This window comes from Centruroides vittatus, unplaced genomic scaffold, assembly GCF_030686945.1.
Source record: "Centruroides vittatus isolate TY-2023 unplaced genomic scaffold, ASM3068694v2 scaffold_861, whole genome shotgun sequence".
Classification (NCBI taxonomy): Eukaryota; Metazoa; Arthropoda; class Arachnida; order Scorpiones; family Buthidae; genus Centruroides; species Centruroides vittatus.
The window spans coordinates 3,925,814-3,951,376 of record NW_027122718.1 but is presented as its reverse complement, the minus strand read 5'-3'; the positions used below and the strand labels follow the sequence as shown (position 1 = coordinate 3,951,376).

Below are 25,563 nucleotides of genomic sequence, written 5' to 3'. Positions count from 1 at the left end.
TTATAATGCGCAAGTGCGAGTACGAACTCTCGGTATAACAATAAAATCTTATTTGTTTTGTATTTGTTTTACTTTTTTAAAAGCGTGTTTGCTTAAATTGTGGCCCGCCGTAACGTTACGCGTGATCAAAGTGGCCCGCGAAACAATTTGGGTCGGCCGGGCCCGGTCTTAATGATTATATTACTTAAAATAGAAACAAACAAAGTCAATATATAAAAAAATTTTATGGTCAATTATGTACAGAATCATTGCAATACTTTTACAAAAATATAATTCAGAAAAAACATTTTAAACTAGTTATAAATTTACAGAATATTTTAAGAAACAATTTTTAAAATTTTACAAATTTATGGTAAATAACAATTTGTGGATCTAAATTCATGGAAAACTTTTTAAGGCACATTAACTTATTTTAAAATAAATCTGTATTGCATTCCAATAGTAATTTAAAGCATTATACAGAATAATACTGTATTGAAAAATTAAACAATGCCTATAGTTATTGGCACATAAATTTACTAAAAAAAGCTTTGGAGAATATTTGCATAATTGAGTATTGCATTTGTTTAGTTACTATATAACAAATAACAATTGTTAGCTGCAAAACTATATGGTATTTACAATTATAGTACAAAAATTTGGAGTTCATGAAATATCTACATAGTGAAACAAAAATGTAAGTTTAACAAAAGTAATATTTTACTTTTACAAAAATTTTATATAAAAATAAAAATAATTTTTGTACTGGAAATTTTTAAGGAAATGTTTTAAAAAATGAACAATTTCGTTGAGCAAATTTTACAGGATGTGCTTTAATGAGTTGTAGTTTGTACATGAAAATTAGGAACTACATTACTGACGAGGCTGAAACCTTGCCATATAAAAAGCACAATCTGAACAATATACTGTTGGCATATTTATGAATTTCTTTCTACATAATTGACAAAGAATACCAGTTTGTTGAGACGGTTGACACTGTATAACGTTTTGCTGAGGCTGTTGACAAGATAAAATAGTTTGCTGATTTGCAGATTCCGAAGACTCCGTTTTTTCGTCATTTGCAGTAAAGTTCTGCATTATGTGCTGTCTGTAAACTCTCTCAAAAACTGGATTCGGAAGATAATCGTTGATGTCGTCGTCTGCACAAGCAACTAATACTACTTTGTCGGAAAAAGTTACGGTCTTTTTTGTGCCCGATTTCTTCTTTGCATCCGGTCCAATAGCCATTTTCATTTCGGCTTCACCCAATGCCATGTCTCTTAATAAACACAGTCGTTGAACTGCAGTTTCGTAATCTGGTGGTCTAATTGGACGTCTCGGCTCGCCCGGAATTTTTTGATTATTGCTCTCTATTGCATCTAATTTTGTCGATTCTTCGTGTCCTGGGATATCACAGAATGATGATGAATCATTTAAATGATTAGTGTTACCATTAAATAATTTAATTTCAGAATTCTGTTTGTGTTGAACGTGTTTATCTTCTTCGTTACATACAGCCGTTTTTTCGCCGCTCGTATTTCGAAGGGAACTAGTTCTTACAGAATTCTGAGGTTGCAATTTAGCACAAAATATATTTTCAAACTTTGAAGCCAAGTCTTTGACGGAACACGATTTCTGTTCGATTGCTTCGGAATCTAACTCCTTCTCTTTTTGCAACATAGAATCGTGTGGTCTGGAATTATTTACAGTGAAATTTTCTGTTGAGAAAGATATTCCATTTCCTTCAATATTTTTGAAAGTATTTTCCTGTAAATTATTTAAAAATACTTAAATAAACTTTCATTAAAGGAAAAAAAATATAGTAGCCCACCCTTTTATGACCTAATTTATTCTTGAAAAACTATCAACGAATCAAAACACTTGTAAATCAAACTAATTTCCTGTTGACTCAATGTACATTTATAATGTATATCAACACATTATAGTTCTATTTCTGAAAATACATCTCAAACTATATTATACACGAAAATGACCAAAATATAAAAAAATGATATATAATCATAATAGATAATTTACACTAGTCATAAAGTGGAGGGTCTACTGTATTCATTTTAAATACGTTTACATTTATTCAATATATATATATATATATATATATATATATATATCAATTCAGTTAATCTAAATAAGTAAGAGAGATTATGTTAAATGCAAACCTGAAGATAAAAAAATATAAACAGGTTTTAATCCAAATAAAAATGTATTAATTGTTTTTAATAGGAATAAATTGATACGTGGACTCAAAATAGTTTGTATGTTATGAAAACACTCCATTGTTAATTTTAAAAAGTTAAATACTACAATATTGACAGAATCATTTAATTTGGCTTAAATTACTAAAACAATCTCAGTAGATCCTTTTTTAACATATCTTTTAATAATATTTAACTGCTCAAAATTTGAGGCTGAAGGCAAAATGCTAATTTATTTAAACAGGTAAAAAGAACACCTAACTAGTCGAAATTTAAAATTAAGATTTTAGTAATTTAAACTTTCTATACTATTCCTTCATATTGTGTATAGAATAAAATAAAATGACGATTTTTTTTAAAAATTATTTTGTTTTTTATTAAAAAATTAAGTCGATATTAGCTTTCTTGAAAAAGTAAATGCAGATTTTATAAACAAGAAAGTAAATATATTTTAAATACAAAACTAAATTTAAATTACCTGCTTTTGCATTGCTTGTGAGTTATCTGTCAATGGAATGCTTCTATCAAATTTCTTTTTCTCTGAAATCACATTAGTTTTTAAAATTAACTTTAATTTAAAATTGTTTTTTTAATAATAAAAAGTTTTAAAAATAAATATAATTTATTTACCTTTGAATTGATTTTCTGTTGAATATTCCAGTTGTAAAGGTTGAATTCTTTTCTCCATCATTTGATGGTGCTTATTTTGTAATTCTTGAAGCAGTGGATTTGTTTGAGTAATTTCATTTTGATTTGAATTTGTTTCCTTTTCATTCTTTGGTTTCATTATCTGTTTTCTTTTTGCTTGAAGTTCTGCGAGAAAACTATTTGTGGGAGGTGGTAACTCGTCTTCCGAAATTTCGGATTTTCCCGTTACTTCTCTAGCTTCTGCTTTCGACGTTACGGTGAAAGGAGTGAGAAGTTGCTTTGCAGATTTGGCTCGAACTTGGGGAGGACTGACGCGAATAAGTAATGGTCTCTGATTTACGTTCTTATTTATGTAAGCACGAAGTGGTTGATGAGATACGCGGCTAATATGCGGAAGAGGAGCTTCGGTATTACTTTTTCTAGTTTGGTTATCGATATTTAGTGCAAAATCATCATAAGATCTAGCTTCTTGATCAGATATTTCTTGTCCTTCTCTTAAATCTGGCAAACTACGATTTTTTCTCCTCATAAATCCACCCATTAATTTTTGTCTTATTTTATGTTGTTTTTTATTAGTTTGGCAAACTACTTCACATGCCATATCCTTTATAGCAGCTGGTCCAGAATAAGTTCTGAATAATGCAGGTCTCTTAGTATGTTCCCAATCATTTGAATTTTCATTAAACCCTGAATCCTTTCTTTCGATTTTCTGTTGAGGAGGAGATTTTCTCTGTCTGCTTATTCTGAGAGAAGGTGATTTTTCAAATATTCCTATTTTAGAGAAAGGTTTATCAGCAACAGTATCTATATCTGACTTTGTTTTGTTATTTCCAATTCCATCAGTCCTAAATTGTTTTCTTTTTTCTATAATTTGTTTTTGTTGTTCTGATTTACTGCTTTGTCTTTGTTTTTCTAGAAAGTCTTTATAAATTTGCTCATCCTTTGATTTTTCCATGTAATGATCTTTTCTATTGCTTCCTTTTTTAGGCAAGGTACCGTATAATTCAATTGTCTTCTTCGATTTATCTATGCCCTCCGATAAAGACTTTTTACTGCCTTTACTTCCCTGACGAACGTGACGGCTATGATTACTGTCTCTACTAGATTGACGACTATGATTAATTTCTGCTTCTTTTTGTTTTCTTTTTTCGGTTGTTTCAATTTCGTTTAGTTTTCTGTGTAAACACGACGATCTCATTACACACGTACTATGTTTCATTTTGGCCGATACTAATGATCTAGAATTGCTGTAAGGAGCATCCATTGCTGCTCTTGCTCTTGCTATAAAGTTTTGAAAAATCAAAATTTAAATTTTTTAATTACAAAAACTTATAAAACACCAATAAAATATTTCCAATTCAAAATACATACAAGCTGCTAGATCACTCAACAAAGCTGCCATCACTAAATCTCCTTCCTGTTCTTTTTCGTGTGATTTGTTTAAGAAAAGGTCAGCTTCTGTACATAATTTGTCACAATCTACACTAGATACTGAAAATTTTAAATAAGTTTTACTTTTATAATTTTTTTGAAATCATAATTTTTAAAAATTTTATAGTAAAAATAAATGTACCAGATTGCTGTTTGCAAGCTGTCTTATTATCAACCAAAACGAGACTTTCGGGAATTTGACAGAGACGAGGATCCAGCTTCATAGTCGTAGTACCGACAGATGGATAACTATCGGTACTCGATAAAGAGAAAGAATCGTAGCCTTGATCGGAAAACACGTTAATGTAATCATGATTAGCTTTTCCTGCTATGCCGTGACGAAAACCGGGTGGATGTAACCTAAAATTATAAATTTGAAAATTAATCATTTTCTGTAAATAAATAAAATTTTATAACTAAATTTCAGACAATTTACCATTTATTTCCAATAGCAAATAAATAGGAATTGTCAATTGAAGTACTGCTCGAAGAACTTGCGCTATTTCTGTCTCCGCTCCAGTTTCCCGAATCCCTTCTTCTCGACAGATTCTCAACATCAGGAATATCAAGTTTTAGTTGTGGTTTCTGTGCTTGATTTTCAAAAGAATCTAAGCTGCTAATACTGTTTCTATTTTCAATGGTAGAAAGTGATTTTTGTCTTTGAAGTTTTTGAAAGTTCAAAACACTTTCCACAGCCTTCCTGCTGATATATGTTTCTTGATCATTACTTACATCAAGAGACTTTTCTTGGCTAACTGATTGGTAATTTTCACATTCTACAAAATGACAGTGAGCACTATGTACAGAATGATCAGAGGAATGATTATGATGACACTGACAACTTTTTATGCAACTTGATGATGGTAATGATGGATTATAGCTGTATGTATTATGTTTTTGACAATGATGAATATTCACATGATGATATAAAGGAAAACTAGGATATTTGGTATTTTGATATTCTTCTTTCATCAAAACTTCGGGAGCAACATTTCGTAAAGGAACATTATTTAACTGAGCCAATTTTTTTGTTTGGGCATTGTGTTCTGGTATATGCATGGAAGGTGTAGCTTCTGTAATTTTAGCTGTAAACAAATATAAAATTTATAAGCTCCATTTTATTCAATTTCTATTTCTTAATTATTTAATTTTTACATTTTAAAAATTAAAACAAATGAATATTAATTTAAAGGCAAAAGAAAATAAGATTTATACCAATTTTCTTTTTGTGATTTGTAGCTAGTGTGACGGTTCTTGGTGCCGTCGTAGTCGATACAGGGGTGCCATTCGGATTAGCATACAATAAAAGAAGTGGCTGAAAATGACCTCTACGACATTTTTCAACAACTTGATCCCAACTTGGACCAATCTAATTTAAATAAAACACTTTTTAAAATAAACAATTAAGAAATTTAAATGTCTACTTATAAAACTACAATGATTTCCCTTCCTAACATAATTGAAAGTGTTTATTTTTTAAACTTTTTTTGGGAGTGAAAACTTTTAGAAAAATAGTTTAAACTGTCTTTACATTTGAGGAGTTTCTTTAACACGATTTCCTTCCAGAATTAAGTTATTGAAGTTGCATATAAAGACTTTTTGGCTGCTGTATATTTAAAATATACAAAAACTGATTTAATATATATATTTTTACACACCTCTCTTACTGTTGCATCATCAAAATATATCCAAATTCTCAGTTTAGTGTGAAAGAAGAAAGTGGAATAGTGTTTTCCATAGTACGTCACAACACCAACTAATTGATGCATAGCTGTTTTAGCCCATTTACTATCTACAACTGAATGAAAAATCTATAATAAAAATAACAACATTATCATCAGGAAATACAAAAAATTTCAAATTAAATTACTGTTTAAATAATTTCATTACAAAATTTAAAGTTAAATAATTTTCACTTACATCAGTTAAATGTATGACTGTTCCTATAGTTTGGAAGACTTCCATAATATGTTCAAGTGTAGGTCTCTCAGAATCCCAAACTAATCCAATACTCACTAAGAAATTAATGTAAAATTTGAATTACTAACCAAAATCACCTGACCAAAATATTAAAAATTATATTAATAGTAAAAAACTTACCAATTTCTGGCTGATTTATTAATACTCTTCGAATCTGAATTTTAGCTCCACAAGAGCTCTGTAATTTTAATTTTTTATTTTAAAATCTTAAATCAGTACAATATATTTTATAAAATGCTAATGTTAAAAATTTTTAATACTTACAGGGCAAGCTCGAATATCACCCATTCCACCTGCTCTCTTCAAAAGTTCTCCAAATGACTGTTTGTTGTATTCTTGCTTAGTAACAGATGATTGTGAACTAAATACAAAAAAATAAACAAAGTGATTATCATCATAAATAAAATTATAAAAAATAATTAAATAAAAAATTTAAAAGAATTTTGGATTTACCATAAAGCAGATGCCGAAACATAATGTACCATTTGCGTAAACGGTAGAGGTTCGGATGTGGCACCGCAGGCATGACAACATGTCTGATACAAATAACATTTTATCAGTGTTTTGAAATAATTTTTTTATCTGAATATTGCAAAATGGAATTTTAATCTGTTTACCTGTTCTATAAGAACCATAGCAAATTTTTGATGCGAAATACAATGGGCAACGCTACACATATCTTCAGATTGCTGACTGGCAATATGAAAGTGAATGCGTTGTAAAATATTTTCCTAAAAATACATTTTGTAATCGTTATTTCTTTTTAGTACTGTATATTAGTACATCGTAAACTAGTTAGTCTTCATTAATATATATGGCCACGTCAAATAGACAAATAATACATTTTTTACTTACGAAACATTCGGCAGCATCGTCCATAAAACCGAGTTGGAATCGTCTCTGATCGCAAAACGTTTCCGCCAATGCCCTTCTTAATGCGTCGGGTGGCAATGCCGATTCTTGACTGTACTGGAACTGAGTGAATAGTTCCTGCCATACAAACACCAACAAATTATTAAACTAATTACGTCTAACTAGTATTTAAGAACGAAAACACTATTTTTACCAGTATTTTTCATCTAAACAAGACTAACCTTTAAAGCACAAAAAATGCAAGATTCAGCCATGCAAGTATGACCACTCAACTGTCTAAAACTTCTTCTAAATATATCAAGATGCCACAAAACCTAAAATGGAAAATAAAATAAAATATGAGTTGGAGTTTATATCCAATCATGCTGAAACAGCACTTATATGTAATAATAGTAAAAAAAAAAAAATAATAACAACCTGTACTGCACTATTAAGAAAACAATTATTCTGTCCTGGCATGTTTAACAATCCTTTGGTATGAGTAATGGACATGGTGTTGCGAGGGGTCATCATATAACTCAATTGATTATCGGATGGCACCAGACCTCTGGTTCCAGGACCAGGACTGGGTGATGGAACAGGGACCATTTTACTGCTGTCATCTATCAAAATGGAAACAAATAATTATAGAATAGTTTATACCGTACATCTAAAAATAATAACAAAGTTCTGTATACTTAATTGTTTATACATATAAAAGTTAAATTAACGAAATAATAATCAATTCTAGAATAGTATCTTCAGAAGTTCTAATGTTAAAGAAGCACTACAGTGTTTGACGCGCTTTCAATCGATGGACTCTACTGGGAATTATGAATCAGTTGGCGATAGCACACGCCTTAACGGCTGTTGTGCAATGTGTACGCAGGTGGTATCGATTTACTTTTACTCCACGATGATAATTACAATAATTTGGTAGGAGCGTAACTTTCATTCCTGATTTTTGCCTTTTTGGAACTAAGCACTAATTATTGAATTAGGTAAAAATGGCATCAGGGATGCAGTTTGATAATCGAAAATCACGAATAATTATTCAAATAATTAACTAATATAATCATTGCAAAATACGGTTATCTACACGAAGAAAAAATCGATATTAGATAATATTCAAATGAAATATTCAGCAACCTCAATGAGGGTCATTACCACTAGAAACGAGGAGAGAAAAAACTGTTTTAAATGCTCCAATTTTTAAATCCAATAGCTATTGAAATGTAAAGAATAATTTGACACCAAATCTTAAATCCTGATAAAAATTTATGGGTTAGTTCGAGTTACAGCTGTTACGAAATTTGATTTATTATAAAAATACACGTTTAAAATTAATAACAGGTTTTAATCGTTTGGGTTAAATCTATGTGGGACGAATTAGATTGGGATATAAAATAAACTTTAAAAAAATCCGAGATGTATAGGTTTTATAATATTTAGAGACAAGCTTTGATCGAACAACAGTTTGCCATCTATAAATATATCGACAATAGAAAGAGATCCGTGTGAATAAAGGGAAAATCCAGTCCCAGGACTACTCCCAGATTTAAAAGAAGCCATAGTTCTATTTCCCTTCTGTAGTTTCCTGCTCCGTAAAAATCCACGCAAAGTTTTTTCGGTTGCGCATTAAAATTAATGATAAAATAATTATGACAGTTATTAAATATATAATTTAAATTTAAAAAGCTTCATTTTCTACACGAATTCGTAACAAATCTATTATAATAAACAGGGAACACAACCAACAATTTATTTCCTTTTTATTTATTTATCTTTCTAGGTTAGTTATAAAACCTTACTATAAAGGAAACGAAATAGTACTTAATTCATTTGAAAAAGTCGTTATAATTATATATATATATATATAGATTTTTTAAAGTATTTGAGAGGCAGAATTCTATACTATATAAAGCGGGCCTACAATAATACTTGGAATCACGCGAGTTTCCGAATTACCAAAGCATGACCAGACTAAACAGAAATGGCAAAAATGTAAAATATATTAAATATAAATCCTACTACACAGTAAATCAAATAATATTCGTAAAACTCGGAAACAAAAATTAAATACAAACTTATGTAAGAACAAAACTCTGTAGGCATGTGTTGGGTAGACAAGAGAATATTCGAGTGACCTGGAACGAACGAATGCGAAGACATCGATTCGATTGTCATTCAGATCCAAATATAACCTTATATAGTCTGAATCTTGTATTATTTTCCGAATACAGTAGACATTTTCTCCAGATTTATACTTTCGAATAATACGTATACATAATTAAAATATTCAATTGTTTTATGTAAAAAAAAATGATATTTAAGCCGAGATATTTACGTTGAAAACACTTATGAACTTAAAGATAACAATAGTCGGCGGAGTATCTAGAGTCGGTGTCGTTGAACTATAAAAAGTTGCTCTGCACGCAAGTGACATCAACAATCATAAGGAGCATCAACGAGATATATCGCTAGCTTATGCCATTATTCTATATTTATCAGCATGGAACTTCAACCAATTTTCTATGACAGGATCTTTTATAACCAGTTCGAGTGACTCAATACTCAATTATAATCGTTACTTTCTGTATTAACAACGTCGAAAAGAGTCACGAAATTCTTTTTTATAACCGCTTAAAACGATACAAATTGACGTTATTTGAATTAATAAACGGTTCGAGCATCTATATCGTTTTCTATATTTTCAATTTACAAGGATCGTGCATTTATATCACCAGATATCTCGCAAGGGAAATCTCCTAACTACTTAAACCTATCTGTGCATTCTCTACCTGGCTAATCTCTAGAACCCCGATAACTTAAAACACTAAACAGAATACGGGTAAAAGAACTGGCGATTATGACGGGAAATTTACAGGGAATTATCTATTTTTAGCTTCCAGACTTATCCAATATCAAGAACAGTACTTCATTATCGAGCACTTGAAGGGCTTTGATTTGTGTGGAGTCTTTTAATTCATTTAACAAAGCAACCGTTTATTCGATATCAGCCAAAGTTTTAAAAAGTTTAGTTTAAAATTTTAAAATCGTTGATTAATATTATTAGGTAATTCGATTCTCGAACACGACATAATGGAATATAAAACGAAAGCAAAGTCCAATTTGTGTTATTAAATTTAATGGCCTAAATTACCATCGGATTTTTACGAAAGTTGGTTGCGCAGCGATATATCTACCCAGAACAGTTAATTCGAGACAGATAAAGTAAAAAAGAAGCACGATTGACTGACCACTTTGAGTGATTGCAGCTTATTTCCGTTTCCGAATCCGTCCACTCGGAACAAAGCAGTGAATTGTGTCAAAAACACTGGAGCAAAATTGTTAAACCAACGGTTCTTACAGTGCCAAAGGCGAAAAAAATCCCAACAAATCAAAATTAAAGTAAATTTATTGAACCGTATAAGAGCATAAAAATCACAATGCAGCGTTTTACGAGCGAAGACGGTGTGTATTTTGCGCTTGGCGACAGATTGCAGATCGGGCTAATGACGCATTCGTTATTAAATGAAGAGAACGCGTGCCGTTCCACCTTACCAAAATTTGCGGTTTGCAGCAGTCGAGAATCGATGCAATAAAGAGGAATATGACGTTCGAGTCACGATGAAGATGGTCTATTAACAAACTCGTTCTTTAATATAAATTCATTAAAATGCTATAGATGTTTGCAAATTATCTTTATAAGAGAATATTAAATTTTATCTTCAATAAATTTAACTAATTTGGCACGGGGACATATTCGACATACCAATTATACGTCGTTCCGTTTGTTGCACAAGCTCACTTTCGATTTTCTACACGATTCATTTTATGCAAATTTCGATTCTTCCGATAAATGTAGGAGTGTTCGACCGCGTAGTGTCGATCAAACGTGGAAAAACAAAGAATCGACGTACGGTGAATTGTTAGGCCAAGTTGCGTTTTTTAGTTTATAAAACAATACGAGCGAATCGCGTGAGGACTCACAAAGCGCTCTTTGTAACATTGCTAACAGCTGGATTGATAACAATACGAAGAACGTTATGTATTTCATATTATCAAATCTGGGTAAATAATTCTGTTCTGATAAATGCAAACCCAAGTTAAGATGGAAACAAGAGCTCCATTCTGGTCGGAGGAGCGTTTCCTCTGTAACAGTGACCCTTGACAAGTCAATTGACGAGAAACAGACTTCCCGAAGAAACGTCCCAATCATCCCTCGATGTAATCTGAAATTCCAAGAATAGTTTACACCACTTGCGAAACAAGTGAAAGAGCAGTTTTGGTACAGTGACTGAATAAATAACGAAACGCTTGCTCTGCCATTAGAGACGAGACTTTCGACAGTAACGAAGATAACGCAGCGGGTTCAAAATATTTTATCTGACGATTTTCTTGCCAAGAAAACATCAAAATTATTCCATTTTTTTACTTTAAAAAGTCGTATTATCATCATTAATATATTCTTTTTAATATATTGAAAGAAGGAATGTAGTTTCAAACTTGATTCTGTAAAAAAATATATACAGTATATAGCTGAAGACAGCGTTTTAACCCTAGCCTTTGGCTATTTTAACTATGCTATCCACCTATTTTTATATAAGTAAAAAGGAAAAACACAAATAATTCACCTTTAACAGCTATTTATAAGACGACAACGTTGCCGTATATTCGTCATAATCACCGGATCAAATTTTTATTTCTAGTTAGAAATTTAATCGGGCTTTTTCTGAATACTTCTCGTAGAAAAATTAACACGGAAAGAACAGAATAAAATATCATTCCGAACACAAAGCGAGTATTTCCTATATAGTAGAAAAGGCTTGTAAACCTCTAAACATCCAGTTTGTCAGTCAACTCCAGGAAACTTATAACTCGACCGGCGGGCAATTTTCCAGGAATACGATACACGTCTGTAATACTAGAGTTATTCTTTCGTAAAGTTAAATAGTTATTTCCATTGTGAAATTTCATTAAAACCAAGTTATTTTGTATTTTAATTATTTAAACAAATATATATTAACGCAATTTTCTAAATAATAAACAAGAATAATTACCGCGAATAACGTAATTAATCCATACATTTATAGCCTGCCTATTTAAGAGATCCAGTGACAAAAAAAAAAAAAAAACTCCTCTTACCGATATTTAAATGTCGATATAAGAGTCGGAAACAAGATTCTGAGTTAGCTATCTATGACGTGTCGGGTCAAAATAGTATAAGCTATGTTAAAACTTACCCAATGTGGCGATGATTTTCACACAGGATAATCCTAAATATTTCGTATATCCCACGTGTTCATGGTGACGGTGCTGTCACATTTATACGTTCGACACCACACATAAAGAACAATCGGAAGGAACTAACACAAAATACGAGAGAAGCCAAACGAAAACAACCACCTTGTTGAGATTTTCTGGTGGCGACGCGGTACCTGTTGGCGGCCAGCCAATGGACGCCGAGTTGATACTCTACACCTTGCCAGAGGCTAATCGCAGCTTTTCCACCAATAGTTGCAATGGTGAGCCTTCATTAACCAATAGGAGAGTTTCCGTGAGGTCACGCGCCTTAATACTGTATCGCAAGGACTGATTTAAAGAGATCAACTAGTTTTTTTTTATAACGCGATTTTAGGTTTGCCTGTTTTAATTTCTAGTCATTTCGGGTGTTTACTTATATTTTGAAAGGTTAGAAAAATTAAAAGAATCTTCCACATCTGAAATTATCTTTCTTAAAAATCCCCGTCAAGGAAAGAAGTGTTCGGTACGTGTATCCAAAACCGGAAAACTTATCATTTGTTTGCGTTTGTATCGCGTAGGATAATGAGTGACGCTTGTTGCATAAACTGGAAGTTTTAGGAACGTTATCTTGCTGCAAAAGATTAAAAAACAAAAACAAAAAAAATAGGCACACCGTAGTAAAAAACATTTTAAAATAGTACACCAGAAGACTGATAAAATAATGATAATATACAGTAAAGTGTACAAAACCATTTAAAATGATTTTATACAATCGATTACTGTCAGCGGTCATTGTTAAAAACTGAGAAAAGCCGAAACAATAAGTGAAACGCCCACTTCTAGGGTAGAGTTTAAGTCTAGAATATAAAGATAATAAAGGAAAAATAAAATTGACCTAGTTTCAGAACAGGAAAAGATAGAACTTTTCTCCAATAGGAAATCGACAATACAATATTCTTGTCTTAAGTTCTCTTAACCAATACCACTTGAGATGCAACTCATTCATATTTATAATATTTTCAAGGTTTATTTAGCATTCACACATGTCTAATCTGTTTAATTATGGCTCCATTTGGCGTTAAATCGCTAAAGTAAATTTTGCTAATCGCTTTCATACAAGAGGAAAACTTGCAAAGAATTTACACGAAGATCTGGGCTTAGAATATTGTCGTTTCTTGCAACTTCTCGTCTAAATTTATCTTCTTTAACGAGAAAGGGGAGACATTATTTAATGGGCTTTAGCACGCGACTCAATTAATGAAGTACAGTTTAGTATTGTTTCGTTATGCAGAGTTTGTTTGGTAATAAATAAAGGTCATAGCTCCGAACTAGAATAGAATAGCCGTTATAACTATTTCGAGCGCAATCTGTGTAGTTGAACTGGATTGGAGATAATATTCAATGTTTTATTGCTATTGCTACATAAATATTTATAGTCTTCCATAATAAAATTGAAGCACTGGCGCGATCTCGACCGCTTCGGCAGCTCAGCATGTAACTTTAATGCGCGACTGCGAATCCATTTGCTTTATTAGAGAACGAACAGGACGTGAATGAAAATGCAGATAACATTGACATTTGAATAATTATAAATTTGCTAACTCATCCGAGAAATTCGATGAAAGAGTAGCGGTTAGATAAAGTAATCGCATCCGAGCTGTCCTAATTCTCTCGCTGCGGAATTATTGTACTCTCGCAACACTCGTACGATTATCAATAATTCAAGTTTGAGAGTATTATGTAAAGACCTACATAGAAAGGGATGCTTTTTGTAAAAAAAACAAAAGATGTCCACATGCAGGTGCTGTATATTAACCCACTTAATACTAAACAAGAAAGAAAAAAAATTGAACCGAATAAAAATGAATGACTAAGCGTATTCGGATCTAATTTTGGCAGGTGACAGTTAACCGAGCGATTAATAATGCGTCTTCGCTGTCTTCACAATTATCTTCCATACGAGCACCACCTGGCTAACTAAGAAAAGATACACTTAAACCTCACGTCTTGCTAAGAAGGTGAGTCAGATCGACAGGTGGTCAAGCGATCCTTAAGGAGGCCACGGACAGATGTTGGTTAAGAATCGAATCCAAGGTTCGACACCCCTCTATAGGGGAGTAAGACGAGTCTTTTGTCCACACGAGGATGTCACGTGATTCCGGTAACTCGAAGAAAGACAGGTGGTGAGGTAATTTTTCTCCCAAATTGAGTACCTCCGCTAGTCTTAGTCTTAATATATCTTTTTCTACTAGAATATTAAAGCTCTGCAAGTAATCTGTGATCTTATTAAACGATAATGATTAGAGCATCTGGAGTGATACCACGTGCCTACTGTGCCTGAAGGGATTTGATATCACCTGCTCGATTTCGATTCTCACTAGTTGAATAATATATAATTAAAAATTACCGAAGAAAAAAAATTTATGTAAACAAACTCCTCCATAAATCTGATAAGCTAAATCGTCCAGATGTAAATATTAAACAAACACCTTAACTTGCCAACATGTTTATAACTCGGTCGAATGAAATATAGTCAGTGACTTTGTTTATATCTCGCTGGAAGAAAATATTTCGTTGTAGAAAAAAGAAGAGAGATTTCTTTGCCGAGAAAGACAATTTTCCTTTAATATTTCTTCTATCTCGAGAAAAGCTAATTCTTGTTTACAAAATAGGACACTCGGAATTGTTGACGATGTCGAGCCGAATGCGCTTTGAATGTAAAACAAATTTTACTTCTAGTTGCAAAATACAAATTAGTCGTGTGTTCGACCATATGGATACAACTGTAAAGGAAAATCTTAGGCAGTTTCAAAGTCCCAAGGTGCGTTTGCTAACGAATTTCCTGGGGATGCAGAAGGTCAAAAGATCTTCCAGGGATTTGACCTTGAAGAGGATCAGTTGATTGGGTAAAAGAGCGTTGAAGGATCCGACGCATGCTCTCTCATAAATGCGATGTTAGGAAAGGTGGTTAAATTTTGTCACTCGATCCCTTTTACGCATTACATATATTAAAAACAACAATGCCCGATGTAAACAGAGAGCGAGCTCTCGACTGTCATCATTTCCATTCGGGCTTAAGATAAAATTTAAAAACAAAAAGATGTCTTGTGGCCACTTTAATATCAAAATTCGTCACTCTATTAGCAATTAAGTCACCCAAGTCACTCGGTCCGTCTCGATCGTATGGAGATAAAAATTGAGTCTGACCTCATCATCCGAGCCAGTGATGCGTTAGAAATCATTGAGGAGGAACGATTCTTCTAACAATAGACTGTGCAACTAAAAACCCTTACAGACACCTAACAACCTCTCGTCTTGGACATCCACCTCGTTGATACGAGCATAAAAATCACTCGCACCTGTTGCCGATGAAGAACTTTTCAAATTGTCTTAATTATTATTGCATTGTAGCCAATAATTGATCCTTTAATCAGAAACTCTGAATATGGCCAGGGAAACTGAAGAATTGCAATTTCATTTATGTAATTAAACAAAACATTTCGTACAATACTTACCAACAGTAAAATTATAATTTAATTTTTAACTGCGCATTTTGGCTCGGCCGGTTGCTTTATTATATAATTAGTCGATATTTTTTTTCCCGCATAAACTGTGCAGACATTACATTGACCAAGTAATAATCCCAGACAGGAAAAGCAATTACCAGACAATCATCAATTGAGAGCAATTGAAACGATGACCCACAAATTCGGAGATAAGAGTATACTTCAAATTTGAAAATGACAAATTTATAAATATGGATGGCCTTCACCATTTAAAAATTGGGCAAAATGCATCGTCAACGTCACAGCTGGAAACACGTAATACAATAAAACGGTAAAGTAAAGTTTTAGTTTACAGATTTATATTACTTACCACACGAGATTTTTATTCGATTAATATATTAAATGCAATTAAAATATAAGTAAAAATATTTTGCAAACTCACCGAGCGCTTTTCCTAAAGACAATGTTGACGAAATGAAGGTTTGCCGCCAAAATATAAATCACGTGACCATAGTTAATCTTTGCAGGTGAAGACCGGTTAGACGGGTTAGAAGATAACAGAAAAAAACTAGTTCTTGTTAGCTTGGCTACTTTCCAGGACAACTTTATAGACGTCGAAGATCAGCTTCCAGCAACAAATGTAGAATTTTTAAGTATAAAGTGCAGTGTTAGCTTTTTAATTGTTGTTTTTATCCACGACCATTACACCCACGGTTAAAATTATTTGCATCCCCTCTTTTAAAGATAGCATTAAATAAATTATTCGGTCATAAATTCGATATTACTATTAGATTGGTAACGTTGATTAATTAAGGACCTTGGCGTTAATGGGGTGTTTTAATGGTATATCTCTCCAGACGACTTCTACCTGTATTCATTTGGTTGCTTGAGTGAATATATATTCAAGAGTGAAGCTGCTGAACCAGTTTTTCCTTTTGACCTTCTCTACGTGTGTCAAAAGTGAGACAGGCCATTGACTCGATGCGAAATACAATGGCTAAAAACTATCGTGACGTCAAATGCAAAAATCCTCAACTACTGTGCATAAATGAGATAAAATTTGCACATGTATTTCATAGGCACTGCGGTTGCAATCTACATTTTTTAACGTGCAAAACATCACGGTGGAGCAGTTTTTCGAGAAGAAAAGAAACCAGCGCAGTGATTTTGAATACCATGACGTTGAAAATCCCAGTTGTATAATACGCGTTTTTTTAAGTTAATCGGAGATTTTCACCTTGAAGAGAATTCACGTGAGACAATCAATTTTTTTATCACGTTTGGCAAGAACCACGTTACTAAAATCGAGATTTCTGTCTGTCACGCTATGCTGTCAAGCTAAATTCGCACGACTTGCGCAATTGTCGAATTGCAAAAGCTCTCGATCGTCTTAAACATCTCAATTCGTTATTCGAAAATAACTTTCTTTTTCTTTTTTTCTCGTTATCAGTCAGCAAAGCAATTTTCCGATGACCTTAGAAGAGCAATATAGATAAGCATTTCCAATTCTCTTCCATCCCGAGTCTTATCTCGTGCATGTCGAAATACTTTCCTATTTCCCAAAGTAGTTTCCTAGAAGTAAGTTTAGTACACCCCAAGAAATTCGAGCGCCGTCGAATCTTAAAATATTGCAGTCGACAGACAATCCACTAAAGTGAAAATTGTATTCATAGACGAGAGAATAATTCTTCGTCGTAATTAGGTGATTCACGACTTCTGCTCGAGTGATTTCTTCTTACAAATCGAGTAAGATGTTTTAACTTGTGAATATACAATTATTACGTCACACGAAGAGATTTTAATCTTTACGGGCCAGCGATTATCTCTAAAATCTATAATTCGAACGACTTTGAAAAATATTATTCCAGAACCCCACGTGTCATCGTCTTCATTAGGATTAAACCGGTTTATTTATTTTTGAGCACCTTACAAAGTTACTTACAATATATCTATAATTTAATATTTACATAAGAATCGTTTGATTTTTTTTCTTTATGATTTTCTAAAGGATACATTTGAAAAAATACTGTATCTGAGGCCCCTCGGCAAACAAATGTTCACAAAAGACGAGACTGTGTAGCATTTTATATAAGGTACAGTACCTATTCTCCCTGGAACCCCCGTGTTCGTGGTGCATAATGCAATCTCCCTGCAGTTTAACTGCGCCAGAATCCAAACTTAAATTACTTTTACTCTTTTAAAGAATGCAGGGAAAGTAATACTAAAAGAAAACTTTCCAGATTTTATCCTATTTTATTCTCTGATCATAATAAATATACTCTTTACACTCTCATTAAGAACTTTTTATTAATATGTGAACCTGATAAACTATATTTACCATATTAAATGTTTTAAAAATAAATTTTAATTTTGTGTGTGTGTCAATGGGAGGGCTTAAGTCTTTGTAAGCTCCCTCGGCTTTACTGTACCTTATGTAAAATGCTACACCCGAGTTTGCCAGTTAATTATAATGAATTAGAGAGAAATGGTGTCGTCTCTCATAAAATTGTAATATAAATCGTTTATAATGATCTCTAACTTTGCTAGATTTTTAAATATAATGAATAGTAATATAATTTGAATAGGAAATGTCAATAGTTAACGAGAAACACGTTCGTGTGATGTACGATCTCCACTACTTAATTAACTTGTTATATGTAAGCATTCTGTTTAATCTAAACTCTCTTTATTCAGTAATAAATTAAAAAATATATCAATAATACTTTAAAACATCCGAGATTTCTGAAAGCATGATGAAAAGATAGTCATAAATACCTGGAAGGATTTAAATAGAATTTGTTTAGAAGTACCAATGCATATTAGTCTGTATGGCCAGATTATTTTGTTTCGTTTATTAACGATCCTGGTAACAATAAGATTTGCCAGTATAGAATAATAATGAGGAATAATGCACCGACCCGATCTGTCTACGAAACATCACAAAGATCCGGATCAAATTCATTTTACGGGAAGAAGAAAACGAGTAAATCCAAGAAGAAAATTGGTGCGATTGTCCTCTTTAGATAAGCAGATTATTCTTAAAGTTACTTTTAAATTTAATTTAAGAAAAAGTTTTAACAGATTTAAATTCTGAATACAAAGTTTTTATTTAAATGACACTATAAAGTATTGTGTTTTTATTAAACTCTACATTTGCAAGTAAAATTTATAGCTTATATTAAAGCTAAACATTTTGATCTATAAAATAATTTCAACCTTTACAAATCTGAAAAAGATTGTTCCCAAAGAATTGATGTCGAGAATCAGATAATTTCATTAATATTAGTCGAGGAAGAATCAGCGGTGAAAGATTCTCCCTCTAATCGTTATTTTCTGGAATTCAATGGAATGAAAAATCTCAGAATGACACTTATTCGTGTGTCATATTTTGTGATATTTATCAATCGAATTTCAAGGATCGATATGAAATTTTATCCAAAACGGTTTATGTACTTTTTATCACAGCAGCCATCTTCCAGTAATGTTGTCTTTTCAGACATTAGATGGATACGTGATTCAGCAGAATACAGCAAACAGATCTTTGTAGAGATAAAGTTATAGAATTGTTTTATCTTTTACTTCAACAAAAAAATTTGATTTTTGGTGATTGTACAAAGTTATGTGCATTAAAAAAAATATTGCAAAATAATAAATGTGTTATTCTGAATTCCAGCGGAAAGATTTGGATAAAGCATTTATTTTAACGATTCAGACACAAGAGAATTAACGTATGAATCGTCAGGAGCACGTCTACTCTAAAAGAACATACGAACATTTCTAGTATTTAAATAAGTTCATTTTGAACACCATTTTTAGTTATACAGTACAGTCGCGCTAATCCGAACGAACTGAGACCGGTGATAGTTCGGATTAATGGAGGGTATGATAGTAAGGATACAAATTTTTGAGAAGTTTCAATTAGACTAAACATAATCAAAATCAAAATCAATTGATAACAACCAAAACGAAACTTACAAACCCCAAGTTAATTCCGAAGCCAAACAAATAGAAAGCGAATAATTTAATTATCTTCTAGTTTTAAAACTAGTTATAAATTCAAACAACATACATTAAACTAAGAATAAAAACATTATCCAGATTACTTAATATTCATTCTAACAAATAATGCATGCAATAAAGAACGAAATTAAATGATTTCATCCCCGAGAAGACAAGAAATATTTAAGTATATGGAATGTAAGTTAATCTTTTTCACGTGATATGCTTATCGACGTTTGAACACTCACAATATATCATCACAATACTGTTGATAAATGATGATTTATCGATGTAAAATTCTAAACATTTCTGGTAAAAATATTTTAAAAGACTGTTCTGTTTGGTTCAGTAAAATTTTTTTAAATCACACATATATGCACACGTACATACATATACAAAAGAAAAAAATAAATACACAAAAAGCCTATATATATATATTGTATATAATATAATGTATACAAACAAGGTATATGTTTACATAACAGGAATTACAGAATTATATGTATTATGAGTCTAAAACCGCCATTAATATCACCAGTTTGTCTTATCACTTACATTTATAAAAATGTCACCAAAATAAATGACATAAAAAAGTAATATGATTTCATAATTAAGAAAGGTTACAATTGCAAAGAAATAAAATAAAACGAGGTTCAAACAGTGTAAGTGATAAGGCAGTTTCTAAGTTATTATATATATAAATCAATTTTCCTTTTAGTAAGACTTGAAAATAAGTGTTTGCATTTAAGTTTATTAGTTGTTATTTAATAGAAACGAGTGTTTGAATTTTCCTGCTTTTTTCCTAATTCTTTTGATTCCAATTTATTATTATTATTATTTAAATTCATACGAAATTTCCAGGTAAATGAGTACGGCTGTTTTAAAAATACGATAAAACTTTGTCCTGAATATAAAATATCTGACAGAATTAAATTATAATATAATATATTTTCTTACATTTCTGAAAGTTTCCTTATGTTTCTTATAAGGAAAATTTAATAAATTTTGCGTTTTTATGTCTATATGGTAATTTTTTCGGATGTTTATTTTAAAATAGTCAACTTTCCTCCACGTAATTTAGATTTTATTTTCTAATTAGGCCTATACATTTTATTCTAAGCACGTTGCCAACGACCCAACCCACCAATCTTTTTTATTTGGAGGAGATTTTCTCATATTCTCTCCTCCACACATCCTTGCAGAGAAGCATACTTAAAAAAGGGCTCTCGGACCACCTGTAAGGGTTCAGAGCTTCAGACCCGTTATTACAGCAACGTTTTCCCCCTCCTGTCAGGGCTGTATTGCTTCCTGCTTAATCTATTCGTTAAACAGGAGAGAAAAGTCTCAAATTAAACTCTCCGCTATCCCTGAATTTTTATAAATAAAGATTTGGATTATTGTCTAGTTAAAAATTAAATAATCTATTTGAAAAGATAGATTTAAATGTAAAGGAAGAGCTTTGAAGTTTATGGTTTGGAAAATCCATTTCAATTATTAACATCGTAAAAGCAGATTTTTAAGCTCGACTGTTCTGTATAATAAGAATGGAAAATTATTATTGTTAGTAATTTGAAATCATTAAATATAAATAAATAAATTCTTTGTTTAAAATACATGCCTTATATCCTCGGTTCGAGTTTGTATCTAATTTCTTTAATTAAGTCATAAAAATAATACGAAACAATCGCACTCGCGTAATGTTTTATGGTAAATACAAAACGTGTATTGCTACAGTTTCTATTTATTATCTTTATATTAGTATAATATTTGGTGATTTATTAGCGCATCAAGCTAAAAAACTAATTTTAAAACTTGTAAAATTATTCGCGTGCCATTAATATAATTACCAGCGCCTTAATTGAATAGAGTTTTAAAATCTATAGGCAAATTTAATTATCGTAATCATTTAACCTAAATTTTCAATTTTATTAGATTACGGAACTAGCGGAACAAGTCCTCCATAGTTTACTTTTGCATCTAATCGTAACAACACGTTGCTTTTCCACTTCGATACTTGCCAAACTGCTTTTGATGAATCCATCACAAACAGAGCGTAGGTACCCCTCTTTTCCTGTCTACAACACTTTCAATGATGCGAAATATGTTTATCGGTTTGATACGGTTGTTAATGAGAAACTGAACTTCCTAGTAAACAATCATTAAATTCTCTGTTGGTTGTCTCGCATACTTAGAAATGATCGAAAATAACAACAATACAATTCGTATAATCATTACACAATACACTAAAACTAGTACCAGAAGTGAATGGAAAATAAGCAGTGATCTTTTTGTATTCAAAAGCCTTTTTTTAAACATTTGAAATTTATAATACTGGAGAAGAACAGACAATTATGATTATTTAACAAATTTTAACAATTCAAATGTTTAAAAAATTATACATATTATTACTAAAATTTTTAATTAATTTATATTTATTATTGATAATTTACGGCTACCCACACCGAACCCACACACACACACACACACGCAAATACACACGTACAGTACTGTGCAATGTAATGTACAGTATTCAATATACAATAACCTACTTTTATTTGATAAGGATTAACATAATCGTAATTTATAAAAACTTAATAAACAATTATTTCTTTTGATATTTGTTGATTATAACAATTGAATTTGGGATAATCATACAATACTATACGAAATTATAACTCACTCCCACGTTGTTGAAATAAATAATTTCACTTCTCTGAAACTACATCATTACACTATTGTGTAAAACATATTTTCAACATATAAATTATTGACATAACTTTAAAACTTCACAATATAAAAACAAAATGTATCAGAAATTATAGGAGTGAATATTTAAACAATTTTTGTTTTTGCTCTCTTCATAACACGCAGCGTAAATAGGAAAAGAATTATTTTGAAAACTAAGTCATTTTCGAGATTTTTAATTATAAGATTTCATTCATTTTTATTAAGATGCTTTATCTGTAATCTCTCTCTATACCTACCATAATATTTTTAAAAAATGAGTTATTAAACGGAATCGATTTCGTTTAATAAACCGTTTATTTGAAATCGATTTCTTTTAATCGAATCGATGATACGAATACCGAAACGAAATCGATTTTGATTTGTTATGTGACAAATATCGATTTTCAGTTCGATCCAATATCGAAAACATTCTTAGCTTTTCATAAAAAAATTCCGATCGGTACATTATTCTCATCCTCACGCCAGAATCTTCCACTGCGGGTCAAGTCCGACGTAATGGGCAAAGTTGAGGTCTGCCATATATATTAAATCGTAGTAATAAGTCCAATCCAATACTAAAAGCGATTATTATTATTAATCTCACTTTTCTTTGCATCACTTCTATTGCAACTTATATTTGAGCTATTTAAAAATAGTCCGAATATTATAAACGACAACTCATTGTGAAATAGGCTATATTATTTAGTATTTGTTTCTTACTAATCGATTAGTACAGACACATCATATTCATAACATTTCTAAATACAGCACATATTAGGCAATATAAGCTATTGTATGTTGCATTCATTGTCGTTATCGAGAAAACTGAACATCATTTCTATATTTGGCTCTTCGAAATAATATATTTTTTGGGGGGGGGTTATTGCATATATTCAATATAAATATATTTTAAATATTTAAATTAATTGAGAACTTTATATGAACGATTAAAAAAAAAAACGGTTTGTGAGGGAGAGAGGAAGAGGAGAAGGAGAAAGAGGATGAGGAGGAAGAAGAGGATGAGGAAGAGTAGTAGTATTTACTGTTTTATATAAAATAATCTATATTTAATGAATTATATCGAAATCTATCATTTTAATTTAATTGTGTTTCCCTAAAATTATGTTTAAATTAGTTATTTTATGTTTAAGTATATTCTGTGAAATTGCTCATGCAATTCTGCCATCATTAATTTTGCATTAGAAGTTATATTATAAGCCAGTTTGAGGAAGAATTTACAAATTCATTCTGTGTATTTGTATCAACAATATATTTAAATAGAATGTATTGATTTTAAAAATTTCATTATAGACAAAACAGTTTACGTTTCAGATATACAGACTAAATATACCAAAAACTAATTAAGTTGAAAGACATGGCGAATTTTAATGGAAATAATAGAACAGTTTGCAATTATTTCTTTGGAATAAGTGGACAAACCGTTAGGATAATCGAATTCAAACTAAATTATTGTGAGACGGAAATTCGAAGAGGAAGAACTGGAATAATTGACGAATGAACGGTTAGAAAAAGTACATTTGTAAAGAAAAGAAACCTAAGACAAAATGAGGTTAATATTAATGAGATTTGTAATAAACATAAACTAATAATAAATAATAAAATAATTGCAACGTATTATATACAGCCAGAGACTTAGAAAATGAGTTTATGAAGTAGTTCCCCCCCCCGACATAATAATGATATAAAGCAGTGGTGTCCAATACGTAACAAAGACATAAAAAGTTACAGTTTTAACCGATAGAGAATTGCTTTTGTTTGAATTTTCTTTAAAAAAAAAAGTAATAAATAATTATTATTAATAAGAGAAATATACAGATTTAGTTGTTTTAAATTAATTTTTGTAGCTTTTGAAGATTATCCGATGTGAACGAATTGAAATATGTAACGAGAACTTTAAGTTGATAAATAATTGCTTTCGTGTCAAAGTTCAATTGTTATATTTAATCAGTATAATCGAACGTACTGACGACAGTTTTCTTAAAATATACACAGATTCATATTACTAAATTATAGTTTATTTTATATAATAAAATAACACAATATATATTTGTTTCTAATAATTAATCTATAAGATTAAACTTTCATCGATAAAGCACTAATTAATTTTTTTTCTACTTACCGTTACTTTTATTAAAACAACTTGTAAGCTTGAAAGGTAATGATTTCATTCGTCCATTGATTTTAAATGCCTTCCTTTACTTGAAAATTAAAAGCTCCACGGAGAATTATTTTCGGTTATAACTTAAAAATTAGACACGTAACAGTCTCTTTCTTCGTGTTTTCTACTGTTTGTCATTAAATGAATGACATCTGGAATTGTTTCGATGCAGATGTTCGACTTTATCTGCGAATGACAACGATAATCACTAATTAATTAGATTATTTTTAACTAATTCATCAAATCCTACTGTCGACTTATTATTATTTTTTTTTAATTTGAAAATTGTATTATTAGGGCATAATATCCCGTTTTCGAACAGACAATTGGATCAAGAACAGTTCTAGATTAAGTTTTGCTGTAATCTTTCAGATGTCAAGTTTTATATAAACTGTAAATATACAGCTAAAACTTATTCATATATTTATATTTTCTGTATAAATAAAGAACTGTCCCGTATACTAAGAAGGGTAATAGATCATATTATAGTTTATAAATTGTATATTATGATTAATATTATTAACATTAACCATAAACACGAATAGTGATTAATGGATAGAACTATTTAGGGTCAAATTTCAGGAAATATCGTAACATGTTTTAGAAATGAATGATTACAAACAAGAATGAGTAAGTTATATTTCCTAATGCAAACATTTATTTAGGTTATAACAAAAGCATACGATGAAAATTTAACTATATTTCGGCATTTTATGTAATAAAATATTAATATGATTGACTTTTTAGTTTTATAAACTTCAACTAGCCTTTTTATACACTTGGATCAATGAATAGATCTATT

General features: G+C 30.9%; 1 protein-coding gene across 4 annotated transcripts; it reads right to left on the bottom strand.

The window, feature by feature from the left end:
* Positions 1 to 205: 205 nt before the first annotated feature.
* Positions 206 to 24,878, bottom strand: ec (echinus). 4 transcript variants are annotated; one of them, XM_067288449.1, is made up of 17 exons: positions 24,723 to 24,878; positions 7,542 to 7,726; positions 7,346 to 7,438; positions 7,107 to 7,241; positions 6,869 to 6,982; positions 6,705 to 6,787; positions 6,516 to 6,612; positions 6,372 to 6,429; positions 6,192 to 6,286; positions 5,930 to 6,082; positions 5,487 to 5,640; positions 4,708 to 5,356; positions 4,414 to 4,631; positions 4,212 to 4,331; positions 2,823 to 4,121; positions 2,671 to 2,732; positions 206 to 1,746 (listed from the first exon to the last, which is right to left on the bottom strand). In XM_067288449.1, the coding sequence occupies exons 1-17, from the start codon at positions 24,769 to 24,771 to the stop codon at positions 853 to 855; spliced, it is 4,458 nt and encodes a 1,485-aa protein (XP_067144550.1). In that variant the 5' UTR covers positions 24,772 to 24,878; the 3' UTR covers positions 206 to 852. The 4 variants fall into 4 exon arrangements, with proteins under 4 accessions (XP_067144550.1, XP_067144553.1, XP_067144552.1 ...); XM_067288452.1 differs by lacking the exon at positions 24,723 to 24,878 and adding an exon at positions 16,299 to 16,373; XM_067288451.1 differs by lacking the exon at positions 24,723 to 24,878 and adding an exon at positions 12,350 to 12,557.
* Positions 24,879 to 25,563: the final 685 nt, after the last annotated feature.